The 14944-nt window shown below is 43.2% G+C and overlaps 1 protein-coding gene and 1 long non-coding RNA gene across 3 annotated transcripts in view; both read left to right on the top strand.

The window, feature by feature from the left end:
- The window catches only part of LOC128370874 (EH domain-binding protein 1-like protein 1), a 28558-nt gene that overhangs the window by 9041 nt on the left and 4573 nt on the right, over positions 1-14944 (top strand). The window contains exons 7-14 of the mRNA XM_053331058.1: positions 2226-2415; positions 3455-3802; positions 5862-6152; positions 6315-6809; positions 13222-13510; positions 13605-13753; positions 13954-14002; positions 14432-14756. Coding sequence (XP_053187033.1) covers positions 2226-2415; positions 3455-3802; positions 5862-6152; positions 6315-6809; positions 13222-13510; positions 13605-13753; positions 13954-14002; positions 14432-14756 — 2136 coding nt within the window. The remainder of the gene's footprint in view (positions 1-2225; positions 2416-3454; positions 3803-5861; positions 6153-6314; positions 6810-13221; positions 13511-13604; positions 13754-13953; positions 14003-14431; positions 14757-14944) is intronic.
- LOC128371415 (uncharacterized) lies at positions 8555-10060 on the top strand. Of its 2 annotated transcripts, none has more exons than XR_008322806.1 (3): positions 8555-8878; positions 8954-9198; positions 9244-10060. It is a non-coding gene; the product is annotated as an uncharacterized LOC128371415 (long non-coding RNA). The 2 variants fall into 2 exon arrangements; XR_008322807.1 differs by having other exon boundaries at positions 8555-9198; positions 9244-9370; positions 9446-10060.

Raw genomic sequence — 14944 nt, 5'->3', positions numbered from 1 at the left:
CCAAACACCGTCTCTCACTGTATCCACTACTCTGACCCATAAGTTCATATCCACTGCCTCCCAGCCTCCTCTCCCCAAACCCACCCTGTCCTCTGAACCCCCATCCGCTCACCCTCCACTCACCAGGACCCTCTCTCAGCCTCCCTCTCTGCCCAGAATCTTCCAGTCAGGCCCAGGAAAAGGTATCAACAGGCTGGTTGGCAGACAGGCATGCTGCATGCTCTCCACTAACTGATTCCTTATGTGTGGTGGTATGGCTCATTTTCCACATGAGTCACCTTAATGTTGGTGTTACTGTAGAGGGTTGTATAGTGTGTTTTGAGGAAGATGTGTGCATGAACTGTGACACATGTGAGTTAAACATCTGAATGTTTTGTCAATAGTGCAGTACCTTAGGCAGTTAGCATTTTGGCATCTCTATTGTTGCCATGAGAAAGACTGTAACTTTAATGGCTGTATATCCGATATAAGTTTAATGGTCACTTAGGCTGTCAGAATTGTCTCCACTTCGACTCGTGTTACACTTTAGCTAAATCAGATTTTCTTGTAAATGAATTCAGCATGCTCTTGCACAACATCATCGGGGAGACAAATCTTTTCCAAAAGTTACACACCATTAGAAGCTTAAAGTTCTCTTACGTCATATAATTACATAATATGTTGTGTAATATAACACAGCCAAAAGCTTTTTTTTAGTTTCATACTTTCAGAACCTCTTCTGTACTTAACGTCTATACACTATCACCTATTGTAAATAAGAAAAAAAGACACATTAGCATTTAATACAAAATAGCATAACTGTAGCATAGTCCCACCTTTATTAGCTATTCCAAATATACATATATAGGTATTGCATGCACTTCAATTATGATAAAATATGTAAAATATGATAAACATAATCAATGTATTTAATACAAATATATGCTTAATGTGCTCTTTCAGTAACTTAATACCCAGATGGAATGAGAAGGATGTTTAAAAGACAATTTTTTGGAATTAGTGTACATCAGAATCACCTTGATTAATGATACTGTTGGAGTAGGCTTTTGATTGATTTCATACACTAATTTCTGGGCTGCTACAATATAACAAATACAGCCAAACTGAGGAGGTGTAAACTTCTTATCACAGCTGAGACCACAACCAAAACATACATCTGTTTGTCATCGACAGACATAGATTATCTCTGTGGTGTGTGAAACTCATAAAATTAGTTGTTCCCCTTTCTCTTTTTACCCCTCACTCACCACTCACTGCCTTCTTTTTATGTCTCTTCGGTTCATCACTTCTCTCCCTATACCTCCTCTGTGCTCCTATCACTCAGCTCCTGTTTCACATCAACGGCGCCCCCCAGAGGTTCCAACTGCAGATGAAGTAACAGTCTCTGGTCTGTTGATGCTAATCCATCACTGATGTTCTTTTCAAATCTTTTTAAAAAATATCTCTTTCTTGTCTTCTTGCTGATAATGTCTCATCATCATTTCTTCTCTCTGCTAGGCCGTTCTCATGTTTTTAGACCTCAGATTGTCAAGTCAATCGCACGGCCCTCTTCTCCCTCACCTTTTTCCGCTGATGTCTCTCCTCTTGCATCAGCACCACCTCTCCCTAAATCTCACCCATCTAGCTCAGAGTCAGGTAACAACTGTAACTTTGCTGTCCTTCTATAGTCTCTATAACTCTCCTTCTCTCTTGCTTCTGTATGTTTCTCTTTTTCTCTATACATAATTTTCCAACCTTTCTCCTCTGTCTCTCTCTTTTGCTTTCACCGTTCTGCTATCCTCAGGTGCTCAGGCGGCGTGGCTGACATCAGGGTCTGCTCTGATTAGTGGCGACATCACCCCTGTCCCTCTGTTGAGTAGTCCCGACCTTGATGCACTGTGTGACCCAGAGACTCCAACCCTTCCTGCCTCTCTTCCACACTCCTCACCCCCTCGCTCATCTTCCATTTCCACCGCTGCTTTTTTCTCCTCCCCTCTCACTGTCACTCAGCTCCCTTCTTCTCCCTCTGCTCCTCCTGTTCAGATCAGCTCCTGCCAGTCAGGTACCAACTAATCAAACACTCCTGTCAGTATTTATTACAGTCTCGAGTGATTCCAAAGACACTAGCATCAGGCTGTTTGTACAAATAAAAATGTCTAATGAGGAACCAATTCTCTTTCCAGTTTTCCTTTCTTCACTCACACTTTCAATTTATTTTTGGTTGGCTTTGTTTTTGTTCTTTGTAGGTTCAACATTCCCCTTCACCCAGGGAAACAAGGACAAAACATCTGTTGCCAAGGAAGCAGCTCCAAGCACTCCAAGCCGAGGCGAGGGATCTCCTCAAAATAACCGGGCCGTGGCTAATATTAAAATATCCAACCAGCCGCACAGACCAGCAGCCATCACAGAAAGCAAAGCTGGACAAGGAAGGATCAGGTGAGCTCATGGAAGTGTGTAAATTCAGATTGCCTGGTTTGAGATCTTACAGATACAGTATGTTTTGCCTCACACTGCTGTGTTGGGAGAAAAACAAACACCCTCAAGACTGGCAGTCCTAACAGAGCTCAAGAGCACATCTTTATATTTATATATGAGATGGGCTGCCTGCTTGATATTTTGCATAATTGCTAAAAGGAATAGATTGACATTTTGAAAAATAAGATAACTTGCTTTTGTCACTGTACATGTACATATAAAGCTGCAGGTTAGTTTAACTTAATGTAAAGACTGGAAACAGGTGGAAACAGCCAACTCAGCTGTCAGAATCTAACAATATTTGCCTTCCAGCAACTCTCGTTTTCTAACTCTCAGCCAAAACGTAAGCATATCTCCCAAAATGTTGAACTATTCCTATTAAGTCTATACTAGAACTGTTCAGTTCAGCTGTAGATTTCCACAATTAATTCATGTCTCCATGCAACTGACCATATGTCTAAAGGCACCTCCAACTGCATCATAGATTGGGAAGAAAAATTACATCCCTCCTCCAATCGTTTTATTCTTTTATTTTTTCTAATTGTGTTACGTAGAACCATTCAGTATTTTGCATAATGGAGAATGTACCAACTACATAATAAGGACTGATCAGCACCTTAGAAAAACTTATTACGGACCAAATAACACAACGTTAACCCGCCTCACTGCTGACTGCAAACCTGTTTAAGATTGCTGACAACAGTTTCTCCATGTTTGCTGACAAAGGATTGTTGGAAGGATTCCTGGTTGCATTGTGTTTGGTGTTTGTGCCTCCATGATGCTAACACACTCTAACAGTTGCAGAGTGTTTTGTACCCTGCCTCCTGTTGTACTCACCCTCCAAGGCATGGCCTTAGACTGATAAGCAGGTGTGTAGCTCGCTGTCTGGTCCACTTGTCAACCCCCTCATCACTTCCTGCACGCTCAGCGTTGTGAAATTTCACTCACCAGCTGTGAATTTGCATCTCTTGAGCCTGATCTCCGGTATTTCTGTCCCCAGTCCTGCCCAATCCCGTTCAGAGCTGATCATAGCCCCACCCCCTCCATGGCCATTCTCCAGCTGTGAAAGCTCCACCTCCCAGCAGCCCTCCACTAATGTTGTTGCAGCGTTTATCACTCCTAAACAGCCAAATGATAAGGGGGAAACTGATTTGAAAAAGCCAACTAATGAGACGAAAAGTATATTTAGCTCCTTAAAGACCGAAAAGCCTCCCCTGGCAATCCCTGAGTCAGACCCTGACTGTGATGACATCATCTTTGAGTCACTTAACCAGAGACAACAATCAGGGGCCTTGTTTCTGGAAGAGGATGACTCTAAGCAGGATACTATCAAACGGTGTCCTCCGGGGTGAGTATTTTTAAGCACAGATAAAATTAAGATGAAAAACATTGAAACGTTTCAAAAAATGTGATCTGATGGTGCTAAAAAAGGTAGAACACACACACTCTCTCTCTTTCTCTCTCGCACACACACACACACACAAACACACATATAACACACATACACACATACACACACACTTGGGATTAAGGAATATTGTTTATCTGTTCTGCAGTCTTGAACAGAAAGCCAATGAAAAGACATCTGGGGAAAAGCTGTTACTGACAGAGCAGTTAGAGGGCGCAACAATGAAGGAGGAGATGATGAAGGCAGAGCAGAAGAAGCAGAAGGATGCAGAATTTAAAAAGAAGCAAGAGGAAGAAAAGAAGAAGAAGGAAGAAGAGCAGAGAGAAGAGCTCCAGAAGCAGGAGCAAGAGAAGAGGAGAAAACACGAGGAAGAAAAGAACAGACTGTTAGAGGAGGAGAAGAAGAGATTTTTACAGGAAGCTGAGGAGAAGGAGAAGGAAAGGGAAAGGAGGAAAGTTGAAGAGGAGAGACTCCTGAAGGAGAAGAGAGATAAACAGGAGAAGCAGAGGCAGGAAGAGGAGAAAAGGAAGCGGGATGAGGAGGAGAGGAGGCAAAAAGAGCAGGAAAAAAGACTCTTGGGGGTGGAGGAGGAAAAGGAGAAACTCAGGAGGGAGGAGGAGAGGAGACTTGAGAAAGAGAGATTGATGAGGAAGATGAAGGAGGAGGAGGAGAAAAGGATGGAGGAGAGGAGAGTGTTTGAGGAGCAAAAGAGGAAGCGGGAGGAAGAGAAGCAGCTGATGGAGGAGAAACGCTTGAGGGAGGAAAAAGAAAAGGAGCAGCAGAAAATAAAAGAGGAGGAAGAGAAAAAGAAAGACGAGGCAGAGAAGGAGAGGAAGAAGAGAGAGGAGGAAGAGAGGAGGAAAGATGAAGAGAGGAAGAAAAAGGAGGCGGAAGAGGAGACAAAGAGGAGGGAAGAGGAGGAAAAGAGAGTCAAAGAACTAGAGGAAAAAAGAAAGAAGGAAGCAGAGGAAAAGAAGAGAGTACTCAAAGAGCAGAAGGAAAGGGAGGAGAAAGAAATGATTGAGAGGAGGAAACAAGAAGAGGAGAAAAGACGTCAGGAGGTGGAGGAAGAGAGGAAGAGGAAAGAGAGACTTTTGAAAGAGCAGAAAGAAAAGGAGAGGATGAAAAAGGAGGAAGAAGAGAGGAAGAAGATAGAAGTGGAGGAGAAAAGAAAGAGAGAGGAGAAAGAGAAAGCAGAAAGGAAAATGAAGGAGGAAGAAGAGAAAAAGAAGCGCCTGCAAGAGAAGGAAGAGGTGGAAAGAAGAAAGAAAGAGAAGGAGGAGGAAGAAAGGAGGAGGAGGGAGGTTCAAGTAACTCCGGCCTGCAGTCTGGAGGTCAACAGGTCAGATGAGGACAAGCAGAAGATGAGGACTTTGGTTTCATCTTCGTCGGTTTCTCAGCCAAAGACACACACCGATGTCCCTTCACCCAGCTTGACACACACACCTCCTCCCAGTTTCAAACACTCCCCTGATGCAACACAACCCCAACTTATCGTTCCCCACTTCCCTCCTCTGGACAGAAACAGTGTTACATCTGAACAGCTGCCCTCCCAAAGCCTCAGCCAATCAAAATCCAGAGAGGAAGCCTCTCCATCAGATATTAAACAAAGCTCCATAAACTCCAACGAGCGGTGAGTTACAGCAGTGAAATAAAACATTGGGTGTTGTCGGTGTTGGCTGTTCTCTATTGTTTCTTTTTCTTTCTTTTTTGGCTGCCATCTGCTTTCTTAATCAGCAAATAAAACAAACCAACCAATCAATCAATCTGTGTTAGCCTTAAAAACACCAGTCTTTGTTTCTTTACCCCATATTTTGGCACTATAGTGACATTTCTATCTTAATAATCTGTTATTCTGTGGTCTTTCTCTACTCATCTGAGACTTTATCAGTGACCTTTATGGTTTGTGTGTTGTTTGATTATGTCTTTCCTCCTCTCCCTTTCTCATTCCTACTCAACTCTTTTTGATGTACCTTTCTTTCTCTCCCACTTATTCCAGTCTGTGGCAACCTCACACTCTCATAAACCAAGGTTCATTGTCAAACATTGTTGCCCCAGAAAAGAAAATATCAGCCACGTGTACTCCACCTGACATCCCCTCAGGCTGTTCCACAGTTCAGTCCTCTGCTTGGGATAAACCAATCACATTAGAGGTCTTGACCCTGGTGCCACCTCCACAGAGGCTGTGTGATGCAGAGATTCCTCTATGGAAAGTGCTAGAAGTGAGAAGTGGGACAGATACACCTGAAAAAATCTCTGCCAAGGAGGGTACAAAACCTTTGTGCAGAGGGTAAGGATGGATGAGGGGGTGCCCGTCTGTCTGCTTCTCTGCTTTATCTTTCTGTCTGACTGTGTGTTTGTTCGTCTGCCTCGCTGATAGTCTGGCTGCTTAATGATGTAGTGGTTAGCAAATTTAAAATTGCTTTTTTATGTGTTTTACCTTCTCTTTTAGCCCACACAGAGAAGATGCAGCTGAGGAGCACCAACCAAAAGATACAGAAATACATCCCATAGTCTCAGCCCCTGCTCAACCCAATGTACCACCAGCTGAAGAGGAACCCAAAGAGCCAGAGGGACCCAAAGTGGAACCAGCAACCTCACTCGAGGTTTCCCCCAAACCAAGCAATGAGCGCACTGCTTTGGCACTGGAGCCACTGCTTCCCTCAAAACCAGAACCAGCACTGCGGGCGGAACCAGTTCTCCCGCCATCAGGAAAACCCCAACAGGAGGGAGCAGATGAGGAGAAACCAGTTGACGACATGTCCAGTGGTCAGGAGAGTCTCATTGAAAATAAGGAGCCAGTGTTTGAGGCTGAAAAGCAGCTGTGGGCGACCGTGGAGGAGACCACAGCGGAGGCAGGAGTGGAAAGAGGGATGGAAAGTAGTGAGAGCACTGAAGAGAAGAATGAGAAGAAGGAGGAGGAGGAAGAGGGTGGTGTAATAGGGGGGTGAGTCAGTGACGGTTCCTTGGAGACTTTGCAGCATGGCGTGACTTGTCTGTTTTTTGCTTTCAGGCCAGACACCACATGCAAACACACACTCACGCACACACACACCTGCACACTTACTGACTAACATTCCTCTTCATTGCTGTAGCCTAACCACTGCTTACTCAATAGCAGCAATTAACCTCATCTGATTCTCTACCTCTTCATCTCTGCCTCCGTCTATGCTGTTTAAATGGAAGTGATTTAATGAGAGCTTTTGACAAGAGTAAAATTTGTGCTTTTGTGTGTGTTTATATGTGTGTTTGTGTGCTAGTCTCCATAAATGTGCACATACACAAGCAAGTGAGTGTCTCACAGAGCAGCAGTCGGAGGCGCCTGCTGGGTTCATGTCAGCAGTAGTGGGGGTATTGTACAGAGGGTGAGTTTCCCTGCCTGCCTGTCCATCAAATTGTTTGTTACTGTGTGAAGCAGCTACCATTTATGTATTGCCAACAGCTATTGGTAATTATTCACTGAATAACTTAGTAACAGAATATCCTTTTACATGTTGCACAAAACACATACAAAAAATAAGGAATTATAATCAAATATAACCTCAGAGGAGGGGGGATAACTTTTAGTTTAGCATTATTGCATTACAAGTTATAAATAAAAACAGTGTTACATTTAAAGTTATAATCATTTAAGACTCAATTACATCAGAAGTTATTAAGTAAATTTCATTCATTTAATGGCCATTGATACATTTGATTAATTTGTTTAGAGAGACATTTTATGACATTTCTATGAGTTATTACTTCAATCTGCATGGCATGTATTCAGCTATTATGTTCTGTAATGATTAAGGCAGAGGGAAACCTTCAGTGCAGTGCTGAAAGAGTTTAGTGTTTATCAGTTGTACTGAAAACAAAAACGACATAAAATCCCTAATTCTTCATCGACCATGTAAAATCTAATCTCCTAGTGCAGCTGGTCGATTCCTGTTGTTTGGTTATTTGGTTAGAATCCACTCAGTGAGAACTTTCCCTGAGTTGATCAGCTCTCACCTTGATTGCGCATCTGTGTGTTATCTGCTCTTAGTGATGCCAGAGGTAAATGCCAGTAAGCTTGAGTATGTCGTGCACTGGATAAAAAACTAAGCCTAGGGCGGTTCTCTGTAGCCAACAATAAATGTTTTCCCAGTGTGCTTTCGCACAGCACTTTGGACAAGCACCAAAACAAAGTCTGAGAAGGATCTACTTCATCAAGCATGCTGTCTGGCTTTTTGTCACACTGTTCAAAGCCTGCTGTGGTCATTATGCAGGTCATTTTAGGGTGAGCTCTGTCTCAGAGTTTTCCTGTCCCTCATGTCTGTCTTGTAGCTATGAGACAATGGCCTCCATCTTGCAGACAACTGGATCAGCTGATGCAGGTCAACAACATGCCTCTGCAGATGAACCTATGCTTCTTATGAGTGAAGAAAAACAGCCATGTTTGCTTGAAGCAGATGCAGAGATGCTGTATTCCTCTGAGCCAGATGATGATCTACTGATTCCCGTTGGTGTGGACATTTCACCACCCGCAGCTTTCTCTGACACAACAGAAAAACAGACAATTAGTGAACAGAAGTCCTCTGAGGCTGACTTAGCTCCGAAACCAGAGTGCTTGCTCTCAGAGGGGAAACACGGGCTAAGTCTCGTGGCGAGTTTGCGATTGGCGGCCATTGAGCAGGAGAAGGACAGAGAGCAGGAGATGGCGAGAAGGATAGAAAGAGAGACAAAGGAGAGAGAAGAAGCAGAGAAGAAAGAGAGAGAAAGGTTGGAGAAGGATATGCAGGAACAAGAGATGTTGAAAAAGGAAAAAGAGGAGATGGAGAGGAAGGAAAGAGAAAGGTTGGAGAAGGAAAAGGAGGAACACGAGAGGTTGAAAAAGGAGAAAGAGGAGATGGAGAGGAAGGAGAGAGAAAGGGCAGAGAAGAAAGAGAGGGATAGGTTGGAGAAGGAAAAGCAGGAACAAGAGAGGTTGAAAAAGGAAAAAGAGGAAATGGAGAGGAAGGAGAGAGAAAGGGCAGAGAAGAAAGAGAAGGAAAGGTTGGAGAAGGAAAGGGAGGAACAAGAGAGGTTGAAAAAGGAAAAAGAGGAAATGGAGAGGAAGGAGAGAGAAAGGTTGGAGAAGGAAAAGCAGGAACAAGAGAGGTTGAAAAAGGAGAAAGAGGAAATGGAGAGGAAGGAGAGAGAAAGGGCAGAGAAGAAAGAGAAGGAAAGGGAGGAACAAGAGAGGTTGAAAAAGGAAAAAGAGGAGAAAGAAAGGGCAGAGAAAAAAGAGAGGGATAGGTTGGAGAAGGAAAAGCAGGAACAAGAGAGGTTGAAAAAGGAGAAAGAGGAGATGGAGAGGAAGGAGAGAGAAAGGTGTGAGAAGGAAAAGCAGGAACAAGAGAGATTGAAAAAGGAAAAAGAGGAGATGGAGAGTAAGGAGAGAGAAAGGTTGGAGAAGAAAAAGCAGGAACAAGAGAGGTTGAAAAAGGAGAAAGAGGAAATGGAGAGGAAGGAGAGAGAAAGGGCAGAGAAGAAAGAGAAGGAAAGGTTGGAGAAGGAAAGGGAGGAACAAGAGAGGTTGAAAAAGGAAAAAGAGGAGATGGAGAGGAAGGAGAGAGAAAGGTTGGAGAAGGAAAAGCAGGAACAAGAGAGGTTGAAAAAGGAAAAAGAGGAGATGGAGAGGAAGGAGAGAGAAAGGTTGGAGAAGGAAAAGGAGGAACGCGAGAGGTTGAAAAAGGAGAAAGAGGAAATGGAGAGGAAGGAGAGAGAAAGGGCAGAGAAGAAAGAGAAGGAAAGGTTGGAGAAGGAAAGGGAGGAACAAGAGAGGTTGAAAAAGGAAAAAGAAGAGAAAGAAAGGGCAGAGAAAAAAGAGAGGGATAGGTTGGAGAAGGAAAAGCAGGAACAAGAGAGGTTGAAAAAGGAGAAAGAGGAGATGGAGAGGAAGGAGAGAGAAAGGGCAGAGAAGAAAGAGAAGGAAAGGTTGGAGAAGGAAAGGGAGGAACAAGAGAGGTTGAAAAAGGAAAAAGAGGAGAAAGAAAGGGCAGAGAAAAAAGAGAGGGAAAGGTTGGAGAAGGAAAAGCAGGAACGAGAGAGGTTAAAAAAGGAGAAAGAGGAGATGGAGAGGAAGGAGAGGGAAAGGTTGGAGAAGGAAAAGGAGGAACAAGAGAGGTTGAAAAAGGAAAAAGAGGAGATGGAGAGGAAGGAGAGAGAAAAGGCAGAGAAGAAAGAGAAGGAAAGGGAGGAACAAGAGAGGTTGAAAAAGGAAAAAGAGGAGATGGAGAGGAAGGAGAGAGAAAAGGCAGAGAAGAAAGAGAAGGAAAGGGAGGAACAAGAGAGGTTGAAAATGGAAAAAGAGGAGAAAGAAAGGGCAGAGAAAAAAGAGAGAGAGAGGTTGGAGAAGGAAAAGCAGGAACAAGAGAGGTTGAAAAAGGAAAAAGAGAATATGGAGAGAGAAGGATTAGAGAGGGAAAAGGAAGAGACAAACAGGTTGGAAAAGGAGAGGGAGGAGCGTAATAACAAGCAAAGGGGGGAGATGGAAGAGAGAAAAAGAGAAAAAATGCAGCAGAGACTAGAGATACTTCCTGGCCCTTTATCAGTGCAAAGCAAGCAGGAAGTGGGTGACAGCCAATCAAACGACTGGCCACCATTGAGGGAGGCAGAATTGGATGATATTGCGTATGATGAGAAGCTACAGGATGATGGTGAAGACTTGGGATGCAAATCTGATCCCAAATTAATGCCTACAGTTAACTCTAAAGCTGAAAACAAATTGATGTCAACCAAACCAGCTGATTCTGTCCCTATAGCAACAAACAAACTCGACTCTAGATCAGACAAACCTGTGGACTCTGTTAGAAAGTCCCTGGATAATTCTGGTGTGAGATCAGTTAAAAAAGGCAAACCCGACATGAAATCGGGTGCCATCCCAGTGTGGATGAGAGAGGAGGAGGAGGAGGAAGACGAGGAAGTGGAGTATGAGAAAGGACAGGAAGATCTTGGCACCATCTGGCTGGCTGAGCTGTACATGGATGGGGAAGCAGGGTGAGTAAATAAGGAGTGAGAGGAATAAATAGCAGCAGGGAGGGTGCCTGCGTTTTGTGTATGCTTCCTCCAATAACCAAGGTTTTAACTTACTATATCTGCAGGGAAAATATCATTACTAAGCATCAGAAAAGGGTTTGGCCTTTTCCATGTCTGTCACAAGAGAGAGTTATGTGTTGGCATGTGTGTCGTATTTGTGCCCCTCCAAACAACATCATCAACATGCTGTTTGTCATGGCAACTGGAAAGTCCTCCTCATGTCTTGCCTTGAATGAAAGCATTATGCTAAATGTTTTTAAAAGCACTATGGTGAATGATTATGTGGCACAACCTCTTACAGTTCAGTCCTGTGTCGGCTGTTGTGGTCACTTTGAACTTGGAGACGAGCAGTGGCGATTTTAGACCCTTTTTATGGGTGCTCAAGCTCCCCTAAATTTGATCTCAGCACCCCTAAAAATAAATAAATTACTATTGTATTACACAACTTTAATTATTTGCAAGCATGTCTGTTAGAGATGGGGGTTTGAACACTTGCAGGGCATTCCATGTCAACTTCTCATTCGGAGTAAGATTAAGCTTGCATAGCCAGTTCTCTGTCCTGTGAAATCTATAGGGTTAGTCCTGTCAAAACAATTGGAATGAGTCCTTCGAAAACTCTAAGACCATCTTTAGGTTAGTTGATTTTGAATAGTTTCCTTCTTTAACCCTTAGTTCCTTAAATTGGTCTCGACAAATTTTTGTGCTTGACTTTCTTCTGATCTTTGTGAGCTGAACAAGATGGAGTTCTGGCTGAGTGAGTTGAATGAGGAGCATGACTAGGACTTTGCGGTTGGATATGTTGCTCGGTTGTTTTATCAGAAGCACTTCAGCCTTTTTACGTTTAGATCTAAAACTCTTCTTTTCTGTCTTCAGCCCAGTCCACTCATCCTCTGCTGATAACCAGAGACCCCTCTCAGATCTCTCCAGTGAACAAAGTCTTGACCAGGGCTCTGCTGCCAATCAGCCAAATAAATCTCAACACTCTCTAACCAGTCCCGCTGGCCTTCCTCAGCCTAACCCTGCATTGGTATCTAAGCAGGAGGAAGGAATTAGTGTGACATCTTCTCCCCAACATAATGAGGCTCACAAACAGTCAATGAAAGGACAGAGAGATGATATTGTCACAAAAACTGGTCACAACCTGGAGATAGAAACCAATGAGGATGAACTTGTTCAGTCATCGGTGGTGCCTTGGCCTCTTCCTCTAAGTACAAGCACCACTACCAAATTTTCGGACTCTAAACTCACTATTTTATCCAATGACGCACACATGAACAAAACACAGGATGAGACAAAAATGGTCAAAATAGCTACAGTTTCAACCACGAGTCTTGAAATAAAGGATGATAAAGATGCAAGCCATTTCAAGAGCTCCAGTTTAAAGAAAAACACGCACACCATAAAGAGTCAGCAAACAAACAACCTTCACACACAGACACACACCTGTGAACTCGACCGTCTTGCCAAGGATCAACAGCTCCAGGAGGAGGAGAAGCTCTTATTGGTTAAAATTCGTGCGATGACAGGTGACACATCACCTGTCTCCAGACTGCGGAGTATGAAACGCCTCATCCCTGCCCCCGGCGATATTGATTCTGACACCTCAGAGCCCACATGCCAATCAGAAATCCCAGTTGACCTTGTTGATCACAGTCCACATTCAATTATCCCAATATCACTGGCTGAAGCAGAGGAGCCACTGAACAATGAGCTGGGGCAAAACAAAGCAGAGGAGGATGTGTAAGTCAGCATGGGCTGTCAACCTGTGCTGCACTGAAGCCTTGTATATGTTTGGGTGCGTGATATACAGAGTTGTAAACTTCAGACTTGAGACTCAGACTTGTTTGGTAGCTAAGTCATGAAAATGAAACCATGAGACTTGACCTTGTTGACATTTGACTCCCTAAAGATTCAGCATGGCTTAAGATGCATTCAAGTATCAAGTTTTTAGTCAATAAAAACTTCAACTTCGACCCAAAAGACTTGAAAACAGCTCTGGTGATGAGTTTGTACCACATGCGTGCATGTATGATATGATATTGAACTGAATATCCAAGTAATAAGAAAATATAAAACATGTTTTGTGAATGCTTGCTTTTGAAGTGATTAAAAATGTGTCAAACAGCATAGATCTCCTTTAAGCAACCATGCCGCAAAACTACATCGCTGTTCTTTTGAAAGCTGTATGCATGTTTGTCAGTCATGCCCTCTAACAGGCAAGAGCAATGCATGTCTCTCATAGGCTTGCATGTCTCTCACAGTCTTTCAGTCTGTTCATCAACTGTATCATTTCCTCATTATGTGTTGTCTCCCCTCAGCCTAAAAGGCAAACCAACAGACATCCCTGATGGTGGAAAGAAGGAACCGCCATCGCAACCTGAAGAAACCTCCAACACACATCCCAGTGATAAACACACTGACACACACATCTCCACAAAGCCAGCTGTAGACATCCCTGACAGCAGCACCACTCCTCCTACCCATCACTGTGATGTGAAAACATCTAGACTCCCTACGTTACAAGAGGAAGAAACCTCTGATGTTAAAACCCCTGGTCCTGGTCCAGTGGTCAGAGAGGAGGCTGATGGGAAGGACGACACAACAGAGGTAAATACAGAATATTGATGTCCTCTTAAACTCAGACAAACACAGACACGCATGACCAAAATGAAACTTGTTTCCTACTCTCCTTGTCCACCAGGCCCTGGTGAACTCCAGCCAGTCGTTGCTCCAGTGGTGTCAGAGCATCACCAATGGTTACCAGGGGGTAAAGGTCACCAACTTCAGCACTTCCTGGAGAAACGGCCTGGCCTTCTGCGCCATCCTGCACAACTTCCATCCAGATAAGATGTAAGCTCTTTCTTTCTTTCTTTCTTTCTTTCTTTCTTTCTTTCTTTCTTTCTTTCTTTCTTTCTTTCTTTCTTTCTTTCGTCTACATTTAAGGTGAATGTTTATGAATGTCAGCTCAGTGCCTTACCAATAAGTATTATAAATATTATAAACTTGTTGAGTATATTCTGATTATATTGCACCCTATTTTATCCTATTAGAGATTTTGACCAGCTGGACTCCCATGACATCAAGCTCAACAACAAGAAGGTAATGACAAGACAATCAAATAAGAAAAATAACATATAAAGTGATCAACATTCACAAGTAAGTTTATATCATGCTGAGGCAAACCTGGGGAAATGCGAGATATGCACTTATTTATTTGGTCTGCATTAATTACACTTTAAAGACTATGAGTTGAGCATGCCAGTTTTTCATTTAAGTAATATCAAATAAGACTGGTGTGCAGACAGTGCCAAATGGAGACACTTGGAATGAAAAGCTGAAAGCAGAACATAGTATGCTCTAATTTTCAACAGGATTATCTCATTCTTATCTAAGCATTACCTAAGATTGTGAGATATATGATCTCAGAAAAAGCTACACATATGTTCAACTAAAGTTTATGGCAGTCAATCTGTTGTCCTTTGTAGGCTAAAATAAATCTGTAAAACTTCTTTTTCTCTTCAAAATTAGGCATTTGATGGTTTCGAGGCACTGGGCATCTCTCGTCTGCTGGAGCCAAGCGACATGGTTCTTCTGTCTGTCCCTGACAGGCTCATAGTCATGACCTACCTCAGCCAGATTCGCTCGCACTTCACCAACCAGGAGCTGAGTGTGCTGCAGATAGAGCGCAATAGCAGCCAATCCAGCTATGGCCTTGCCCTCTCTGGTCCCTCTCCCACTAACGTTGATGCTGCCGCCTTCTGCATGGCCAGACTGAATGAAGGAGTAAGTCTAGAAGAAGGAGGGAGCAACACATTAGTCGTCCCGCCACCGAGAACCAAACGACTGCTTAAAGGTATCAGTTGCAATGACTGTCTTATAACTTGCTTATTCCTTGCACATATAAGGAATTCATCTGATCCATTTTGGCTCATTTTTGCCATGCATTTCAACGTAAATAATCCTTTAGTGGGTTCGTCATTGTCATTTTACATCCAGTAAGTCATACTGGATTCTGAAATGTTAAAAAAGAAGATAAATGTC

Source organism: Scomber japonicus, chromosome 13 (genome assembly GCF_027409825.1).
Source record: "Scomber japonicus isolate fScoJap1 chromosome 13, fScoJap1.pri, whole genome shotgun sequence".
Lineage (NCBI taxonomy): Eukaryota > Metazoa > Chordata > Actinopteri > Scombriformes > Scombridae > Scomber > Scomber japonicus.
The sequence above is the reverse complement of the archived record's forward strand: the minus strand, read 5'-3'. Positions and strand labels throughout refer to the sequence as shown.